At 37.3% G+C, this 10,246-nt stretch overlaps 2 protein-coding genes across 2 annotated transcripts; both read right to left on the reverse strand.

Annotated features, from left to right (window-relative positions):
* Window positions 1-3,247: 3,247 nt before the first annotated feature.
* On the reverse strand, window positions 3,248-3,712 carry LOC139194633 (uncharacterized). Its single transcript, XM_070819521.1, has one exon. It carries the CDS (start codon window positions 3,710-3,712, stop codon window positions 3,248-3,250), a length of 465 nt encoding a protein of 154 aa, XP_070675622.1.
* A 1,141-nt stretch (window positions 3,713-4,853) lies between these two features.
* LOC103418811 (actin) lies at window positions 4,854-8,118 on the reverse strand. Its single transcript, XM_008356922.4, has 5 exons — window positions 7,891-8,118; window positions 6,921-7,010; window positions 6,387-6,780; window positions 5,492-6,105; window positions 4,854-5,250 (listed from the first exon to the last, which is right to left on the reverse strand). Exons 2-5 carry the CDS (start codon window positions 6,978-6,980, stop codon window positions 5,185-5,187), a joined length of 1,134 nt encoding a protein of 377 aa, XP_008355144.1. The 5' UTR covers window positions 6,981-7,010; window positions 7,891-8,118; the 3' UTR covers window positions 4,854-5,184.
* Window positions 8,119-10,246: the final 2,128 nt, after the last annotated feature.

Below are 10,246 nucleotides of genomic sequence, written 5' to 3' on the forward strand. Positions count from 1 at the left end.
TAAAAACACAAGAAAAAAACATGAGGGCATCTTCATGGCATCTTTTTTATTCTTTTGAATTTTTGAAGTTAAACTCACCTTCGCGCGATTGCGACCCTTGTTCTGGTCATTGTAGTATGTGTGTCGCCCAAGGCATAACGGATATGATAACTTGACGTCATAAAACCTCTACATATTCATAATGTTATGATCAAATCAGTTTTACTAAATGAAGAGGTTATTACTTAATGGGTGTGTAACTACCAATATTACTTTTGCGATGTAATTATTCTTAATGAAAATTATATGAATTCAAACAAACTACATTAGTAGTTGAATACGATAATTTTCAAAATGTAGAAATTGAAAAAATAGATTCACATAGCTAAGGCACGCATGTATTTAGTACTCTCTTTATTTTACACCGCTAGTAAAAAGATATCAGAAAGACAAAAATACAAGATGACTAATTTAAAGTGTGAATAAGAATTTTTCAGGAGGAACCCAATTTTTTGTAAGAAAATATTGCATAATTCAATTTTTTTTTTCTGCATTTTCTCATGCAATGAGACCGTTTTGGAACACGTGGAAACACACCTTACACGAGAGTCTTGAAAAGTTAAAACATGGGACTTACACTTTCTTCCCTCTTTCTCTTTTTAGTAAAAGACTACAAGTTGCCAAGTTTGAAAGGAATAACATCGTCCATATGAGATTTCTGGAAAATGTAAAGGATGTTGATAACCATTTTGTTTTTCGTTTTTATTTTAATTATGAAAATTAAGAACTAAAATTTTATTTGTTAACTGCTTTCAATTTTTCAGTTTTCTTTAAAAAAGTGAAAAATATTTTCTTTAAGTTTTCAAATTTTGACGTTTTAGCTTTCAATTTTTGAAATTAAAAATAATTACCAAACAAGTTTTTGTTTAAAACAATGAATTTAAAATTTAAAAATTGAAACCGAAATAGTTATCCAACGATGGATTAGCTTTCACATCATCGTCTTCCTTCATCTTATGATCCCTAGTCTTCTTTGGTTCCGTTTGAGTTACGATTTGCAACCTGAAAAGTTTGAAATGGGGATGGCAGTGCAATTGTCGTCACACATGAAAATCCAAGTAGTTGCTTAATTTCCCATGTGCTACTATTAGTCAATTAAAGTGTTTGGTATAAGTTATAAGTTATAACAAAGAAAACGACTCATTCCTTGATACTTATTTCTTAATTTTTTTTCTTACATATTTTCTAGTAAGTTAAATCCTTATCACAGCAGTTGGAGCATTTAATTTTTCAGTGTACTAGAGAATACAAATCGATAAACTACGTGTCATGATATAAGTTGAGAAATATTTAAAAATATAGTCAAATATAAGACATATCAAACTTCTCGTTTAATGATATTATAACACGTGATGTATCACTTTATATTTCAGTTACACAAAAAATTTGTCGAGCCGCAAAAGGCAATTCAATTGTCAATATCATACGATTCATTTCTTTCTAAATTTGAAATTTCTAATGAGGGAGACTTTTAAGGTTACCTAACCATTTTCATGGACTGAAAATGCTTGACATGCATAATATTTAAATATAACGGCTAATATCTAAAGGCACCAAAGTAAAACCAATGGCCCACCTTCTTAAGTCTCTTATTTTGTGCGTGAATGTCGCTAATTATTTTGGAAACTGAAATTTCCATGAAGGTTTAAAATGATTATTGGTATGAACACGTTTGATCAACGGTAGTGATTAATTACATTTCTTTTTCTTTCATATATTTTGAGATTGATCAAACTATTCAATAATTCTAGAAGGATTTTTGCCAGATGAAGTTAGGTAATGACCTATGACCACGTCATTTCTACGGGGCATCCCTTACGAAAAGCATGAGATCACTCTTGTATTTTGATCTCAACAGATTCCACGCTAGTAAGTTGCTTTAGGCTATCTCCAACCAAAGGGTCTAGAGGGTTAGAGGGCCGAAAATAATCCGAAAACCGTCTCCAACCGAGGGCTAGGCCAGAGGGTTCTAGAATCTGGGAGAGCCCCACGAAATCGGAGAGGGCTAGAGGGCTAGAGGGTTGGCTACTTTTTTTTTTAATGTTTTGTTATTTTTGTCGGTTATTTATACTAAATAATAGCATGTATTCCTGTCGGTTATAACCGACGAGATTTTTTAAGAAAAAATTCAAATGCAACGCTAGTAGCCGTTGCATTTGTTTGTTTGTTTGTTTTTTTTTTTTTTACAGTCTTATTATTATTTTTTATTTACAAAATTTTTCATATAACTTTTTTTTTCCTATAACTTCTATTTCACAAAATTTATTTCATATATTTTTTTAAATTCCATTTTTTTCCTATAACTTCTATTTCACAAAATTTGTTTCATATTTTTAAATTCTATTTTTTTCCTATAACTTCCTAAGCCATTATACAACATTAAATTAAATTAAGTAGCATGAAACAACATTAAACAATATGAAACAATATTAAATAACATTAACCAACATAAAAATTATACAACATGAAACTTAAACAATATTTTTAAAAACATTTAAAAACATAAAACGTAAATGCCTACTCCATGCTTCTTTGGGCCCAATGATGTGCAACAAGATCTTGTTGTGGGTACTTATTTGTGGCACAAGAATGTATCACTCTATAGCGCCTCATGTACTCATCTATAGAGATACTACTAGTTCTTGAATTGAAAGGCAAATTAGGCTCATTATATATTTTTGCACGAGCCCTTCTTGACCTATTTGGATCTTCTTGGTCGTCATCGGACTCTCCATCAATATACCCATCTCGCTCATCCTCCATTATCATATTGTGTAATATGATGCAAGACATCATGATGGAGTCCAAATTTTCTCGACTCCGCCCTTTTGCTGGTTCGCTAATGATCTTCTACCATGTTTGTAGAATACCAAAATCTCTCAACATCTTTCCGATATGCCTCTTAGTGTAAGGTAAACAAATTTTCCGCGTCATTCCTAGGGTTTGGAATTGTTTGGACAAGTGTCGCCCACTTTGGGTAGATGTCATCTGCCAAGTAATATCCCATATTGTATTGACGATCATTGATGTAGTAGTCAAGTTGATGTGTTTTACCTTCTGTTAAGTTATTGAAGAGGGGTGAACGCCCAAGAACTGTAATGTCATTTTGGGATCCAAGGACTCAAAAGAAAGCATGCCAAATCCATGTGTCATATGAGGCAACCGCCTCTAACACAACAGTTGGCTTTCTCGACCTTCCGCTAAAGCCTCATTGCCATCCGGTGAGACAGTTCTTCCAATCCCAATGCATGAAGTCTAATGACCTTATCATGCCCGGAAATCCACGGTCTTCAACTTTGCGAAGAAGCCAATTCAGGTCTTCTTGATTTAGCTCGCAGAGGTACTCGTCTTTGTAAACCTGAACAATTGTGTCACAAAATTCTTCAAGAGTATCAAGGCATGTAGACTCAGACATACCATGAGTTTCATCCATCGAATCAGCTGAGGAGCCATAAGTCATCATTCGAAGTGCAACAGTAACCTTCTGATGAGGTGAGAAACTAGGGCGGCCTGCTCTGTCCCGCTTTTGTCGAAAGTACGAATTGACCTGTTGGGCATCACAAAATAAACGCTCAAAGACATGACGCCTCATCCGGAAGCGATGTCTGAAATCCTCTACTGTGTACACTAAATTGGGGTCGAAGTAGTTGTTCATCAGATTGGCATGCGTCATCGCTCTGTTTTGTGGTTTGTAAAAGCGACCAGCAATAGAGCCACCTCATTGAGGTTGTTCCTCAGTTGGCTGACACACCATGGCCGTAGCTATGGCTGTTGCTATGTTTTGTTTGTTGCGCCTTACTTGAACTTCTTCATCAGACTCCTCATCTTCTCGTCTCATTTGCGCCCATTTTGCTTCTCTTTTGGAATTGGATGAGAACCCCCAGTTGGAATCTGAAGAAGATCCAAAGTTGGAATTCATTGCAAACTTGAATTGAAAGAGATTGAATTGGAAGAGATTGAATTTAAATAGATTGAATTCAAAGTTGTGTGAATTATATCCCAATATCCACCCTATTTATAGCAACAAAAAAAATTCAAATCCAACGGCTAGCTGACGTCACTTAGCCATTGGACTTGAATTTAAGTTGTAGTTTTTAAATAATAAATTATGTTTGGCCCTATGGCCCTTTGGCCTTCGGTAGGAGACGGTTTTTTATGAAAATGGCTAAAACGAGCCCTCTGGCCCTTGGTTGGAGACGGAGGCAAATATGGCCATGTACTATTCATTAAAATATTAATATCTTAGAGAATCTTGGAAGGCCAGAAGGCTAAAACGAGCCCTTTGGCCATCCATCGGTTGGAGATGGCCTTAGTAAGAGAGCTCTACCAAAATGTCTCCACTTTGACAAGGGTAACCCCACATGCCAATTAACAAGCTCCAACAAGTGATGAACCACCACAGGACGACTCACTGGTGGAAAACGAATTATAGAGTCGTATTCCACACAGTACATCGTGAGTTCGATTGTTGGCATTGGTAAATTACACGATGATGGCCAAGAGGAAGCTAAAATGCCTTTGTAAGTCTTCTGACCTTCGAAATGATAGACTACCGTAACAAAACCACCAACTAGTCTCATTTTTAAGAAAAAACAAAAAACCTAGTGACGCACTATAAGCACAACATGCATAAACAACGGAATGCTTCCCACTCGCGCATGAGCAACCAACTCGAGCACAGTTCATAACTAAAGTCCAACCCATATCACCAACTAGGGTTTGAAGTCAAGGTGAGCAGATTCTTAAGGAAATATTGAGATCAAATCAAAGCAAAAGAAACATTTACATCAAACTTAAGAGGCCCTTGAGAAAAATAGAGAAACATTAATTTATTAAATAAACAGAGAGGCCCTTAAGAATTTGACGGAAAATTAGATTTTCACTCAGAAAGGAGGTGGGAGGAACAAGAATTTATAAATGGCAGAGGTTTTAGCATCGAACGAACACTGTTCAACGGTTAATATAGAAAATAACAGCTAAAGAGTTCAACTCTCGGCCATAACCTCCGCGTCTCGTAGTTCATTGTTTCAACCAACATTGGACACAGAAAGTTGAGAGAAGCAACGGTAGAGTAAAAACTTGCGAGCTGCAATTGCTATTCCGAAACCAGGAAAGACATCACGCTTCTAGCGCTCCCATCACACATTAGAAACACTTCCTGTGTACGATTGATGGGCCAGATTCGTCGTACTCTGCCTTGGCGATCCACATCTGAGTTCCAAGTATAAACAATAACACTCCATTATACAAGAAAATGAAGAAATCGCTATTTGGTTTTGGGAGAGAGATCGGGGAAAACAGCATATCATATGATTTGTTAATGCGAGCAGGGTTAACCAAAATATTGAACAAAAGGTGGCTTTCCCGATGATAAAGATAATGCACATTTCTACGATGATATGCCAAGTGATATGTAATCATAATCGGTGTCACGTATAGTAGATTTACATACCTGCTGGAAAGTACTAAGAGATGCAAGGATGGATCCACCGATCCAGACACTGTACTTCCTCTCGGGTGGAGCAACAACCTTGATTTTCATGCTGCTAGGTGCCAAAGCTGTGATTTCCTTGCTCATTCTGTCAGCAATGCCAGGGAACATGGTAGAACCACCACTGAGGACAATGTTTCCATACAAATCCTTCCTAATATCGACGTCGCACTTCATGATAGAGTTGTATGTGGTCTCATGGATGCCTGCAGCTTCCATTCCAATCATGGATGGCTGGAAGAGTACTTCTGGGCAGCGGAAACGCTCAGCACCGATGGTGATCACCTGCCCATCAGGCAATTCATAGCTCTTCTCAACAGAAGAACTTGTCTTGGAAGTTTCAAGCTCCTGCTCATAATCGAGGGCAATATATGCAAGCTTCTCCTTCATATCCCTGACAATTTCTCGCTCAGCTGTGGTGGTGAAGGAATACCCACGCTCAGTCAAAATTTTCATAAGGGCATCGGTGAGGTCACGACCTGCTAAGTCAAGACGGAGGATGGCATGGGGAAGAGCATATCCCTCATAAATGGGGACAGTGTGACTGACACCATCTCCAGAGTCAAGAACAATACCTGCACAGAAGTTCCAAAAAGGAAATTGTCTAAATGACATTGGAGATGCACATAATTATCATTCCGTAACTTTTAAAAATCACTTCAACTTTTCTTTTGAATGCTTCCAGAAAACAGTTGCACCTGCTATATCTTACGATCACTTCAATAATGATCTCAAATCAATTTGCAAGCTAAGCTCTTCTAAAGGCTAACTAACAGCATCTCAGACGTATTGTATAATGTATTAGTTAGTTCAAATCATTGAATCCACATCAACTGAAATTGTTCAAAATGCTTACCAGTTGTACGACCACTGGCGTAGAGGGAAAGAACAGCCTGGATGGCGACATACATAGCAGGAGTGTTGAATGTCTCAAACATGATTTGGGTCATTTTCTCACGATTAGCCTTTGGGTTCAGAGGTGCTTCAGTGAGCAGAACTGGATGTTCTTCTGGGGCCACACGAAGTTCATTGTAGAACGTGTGATGCCAAATCTTCTCCATATCATCCCAGTTGCTCACAATACCATGCTCAATGGGGTATTTCAGAGTCAAGATACCACGCTTCGACTGAGCCTCATCCCCAACATATGCATCCTTTTGACCCATTCCAACCATCACACCAGTGTGACGTGGGCGGCCGACAATGCTAGGAAAGACAGCCCTTGGAGCATCATCTCCAGCAAATCCAGCCTAAAATATGAGAATCCAACATAATCATGATCTATTAAATTGAGATTTCCATTGAGATAATGTATGCCTTTACAAGATGAGCATTACAAAAACTGAGAAGAATCAGATATAGCCAGCAAGATTTGGAGATAAAAACATACCTTAACCATTCCTGTTCCATTGTCACAGACGAGTGGTTGAATATCCTCAGCTTCGGCCATTTTCTAATACCAGCTGTAGAGACAAATTAACTGCAATAAAGTAGGACATGATATGAACAATAGAGAAATAGAAAACTAAAGACGAAACGCCCATAAATTTCATAAACATACACAGGCATAAGGTGTATTCAACACAAATAGTAACACCATAACCATAAGGTGTACATTCATTCATTCAACATAATGATCACACCATAACCCGACGAAACACCCACCTTATACAGATTTCCCATCAATTATAAATTACAGCAAAAAAATTCAAAATTGCACAATCATTTACAGAACAAATCAAAATGGAAGTATTGCAGGAATAAATATATGACCGGAAAACAAAGAACCACACCGAAGATTCAATCCGGATAACACTCCATTTCTGGTTATATGTTGATCAACTTCACTTATTCAAAAGGCAGTTATGAATTAATACAAATGCCTGAATCTACGCGATTCATGAGGCTCCTTCATGTCATAGATATCCAAACCATCACAAAATTCCGTTGTTTCGCATTACAAAATCAAATCTTTCATTGAAACCAAATCTTCCGCATTTAATCAAATCACAAACAAACCAAATACAACAAACAAAAGCGGATAGTAATATTCCCATAGTATCATTCAAAATCCAATAGCTACCGCACAAATGCAGAAGAAACATCAAAATAATTCCTAGATATTCAAATTCCCGCACATTCACGATCACAAATTCACAATGTACCCGATCCTACATCCAACAAAAAACTCACAAAATCTAGAACAAAAATGAAACGATCCTACATCCAAAACCGAATAATTCCACACGAAACTCGAGATCGGCAATGTCGAATTAGATTAACAGATCGGCATGCTCTATTCGGTTGCAAGGAAAATGTCGAAATTTTCTCGGAAAATGAGGGGGGAGGAGAAACCTGACCTTGGATTTGGCGTGGACGGAGGAGCCCTCGGATCTCAACTGCGCGCCCTTGGGTTCAAAATTCAGACCTCAATCCCCACCTGAAATTCGCCTTTTAAATCCACAGCTCTCCCAGCGCTTGCTCCTGGCCGTCCGATTGTTCAACCAGATTCGCGCTCGTGGCGACGCGTGCCCGTCTGATCTGGGGCTCCCGAAACTACAGGCTGTTTCAAAGCTTTGTCAATCCAGGTGTCAGTGAGTTATGCTTTTTCCCGATACTTTGTTTTCTTGTACGGACCACATGTTGGGCCTTGGGCTTGTGATATGGGCCTTTGGAAAATTAACCCAAATCTCAACTTGGACACAAGAAAGTCTAACGGCACAGTTAGTGAAGCCCATTGATCCGGTTCAAGGGCCTAGCTTGGCAAGAGCGGAGTTGGGTTGGGTTTGTCAGGTTAATTGGTCGGAATAAGCCCAACTCCATTTGAGATAATGTTAATTTGAAAGGATTTTTATATGCAAGCTCTTGATAACATTGCACTTTATTGAAAAACACTTCAAAGTAACACTATCCAAAAGGAGTTGGGCTTAAATCGAAGAGGAGTAGAAGAAGCTCGAGATTCATGTTCTCTTATTCAATCCTCTCTTTCTAACGAAAATAAAAGATTTGTAAGCTCTTGATAACATTACATTTTATTGAAAAGTACTTCAAACGTAATACTAAATTCCAACCTCATTTGCAACACCGGAGGAATTCCACAACTAAGAATCAATCTGAGTGTGACAAATGGATAGATGATAGGGTTTTTTTTTTTTATAGTTGTCGAGGTCTTTTTTATAAATTTTTATAATTTCAAAGGTGCCAAATCACACTTTGGATCTCCGTAGTTTTACCTATTTTCCTATGGAGGAGTGAAATAAGCACAAAAAATACATTCAAATACACTAGCCAAGAAGATGAAATTCATTGTTCAACCCCTGTAATATTTCCTCACTTATCATGTGAGTTGTGTGGTACATAGGCACACACATATGATAGGGAAGACCATACAATGACATAATCAAACTATTACCTCGGATTAAGATGAAATTTATAGTATAACCCCATCATAATCTCAAATAACTAAGCTCTTATTTGATGGACTCTATTGTAAGTTTATAATTAATGTCCACTCTGCATGATGTTTCAACAATTTGAACCGTTCAACTTTTAAGTTTTCATTTTTATCTCTCGCCCCTTATGAGCGTTAGCCTTATCCATGCTAGAAAAACCATAAATATGACTACCACTACATTTGAGAATGGAACACAAGCAAAGCCATTGACATTACTAATGTTGCATCTCAAACCACTTGGCTGACATCTCCATATCTTCCTGGGGCTGGTTTCAAGCTAAATGCTTCTCCATCGCACGTTAGGATTTGACTGAAATTAAACTAATTAAACTATAGGAATAATATTGTCAAAACTTAGCTAATTAATGGCGACCAAAGTGGAAAATGAAATAGTGACTTAGCCTTGGAGAAAGGTACACAAGTTGTACAATGTGGCTCCGATCCTCAAAACCTTCTGCCTGCCAACTTCAATATATGTGCTTCTAGGGCTAGGGTTTGGCTGAAAAAACCCAACTTTTAGCCTCACAAACTAACTAGTTTAAACAACATTAAACTCCACCCGTACTTTGCCCCATCATATCTTCCCTTGAAAAGAATAAATAAACATGATAAAAGAAAAAAAAATGGTAATAAATAATTAATTCGGCAAGATTTAAGCTCTCATCGTTTGACGAAATCCACTCCTAAGTCTCTATTTTACTAGGAATACTAACCTTTTAACATCCGCCAAACACGCATGTGAACAGGCATTAGGTTGAAAACAGAAACACTTATAAACTCGCATTATAGTAAGAGTAATGCTATGGAGACTACATTTGTCGACAAAAATTTGTAAACTAAATGACATAGAAGTTGATGATTAGATTATCATCTAAGCTTTGATAAACATGCTCATTTCCTATTGGTGACACATCATTTGATTTGCAAATAATTTGTCTACAAATTTAGTCTCCCTAATATTACTCTTACAGTAATGTCCAACTGGCTGGAGAAAAAAAAAATAGTCAAATGGCCTCTTAGTTAGCTCAAATAGAAACCAAAAACTGAGTGTGGGTGCCAAAAATGGCGGGTGAACAAATGAGTAAGATATAAAGAAAGTTAATGTTCTATCATAAAATTAATTAGCAATATGGGGAACAGTTCAACCTCTTATAAGTTTTTGCAAGGTTTCTCCTTTCATGATGTGGGACTCTTTTACCTTCATATCTTTACACGACCCCCACCCTCAAGTGTGGCGAATTTTCAAGCCAAACACGTAGTCA

Source organism: Malus domestica, chromosome 03, assembly GCF_042453785.1.
Source record: "Malus domestica chromosome 03, GDT2T_hap1".
NCBI lineage: Eukaryota > Viridiplantae > Streptophyta > Magnoliopsida > Rosales > Rosaceae > Malus > Malus domestica.

Bases quoted from the DNA above. Each gene is read 5' to 3' on its own strand.
- LOC139194633 (XM_070819521.1), bottom strand. From the start codon at position 3,712: ATGACGCATGCCAATCTGATGAACAACTACTTCGACCCCAATTTAGTG.
- LOC103418811 (XM_008356922.4), bottom strand. From the start codon at position 6,980: ATGGCCGAAGCTGAGGATATTCAACCACTCGTCTGTGACAATGGAACA. The intron at 6,781-6,920 runs GTATGTTTTTAT...CTCATATTTTAG, and splicing joins ATGGAACAGGAATGGTTAAG to GCTGGATTTGCTGGAGATGA. The intron at 5,251-5,491 runs GTATGTAAATCT...CTTGGAACTCAG, and splicing joins CTCTTAGTACTTTCCAGCAG to ATGTGGATCGCCAAGGCAGA.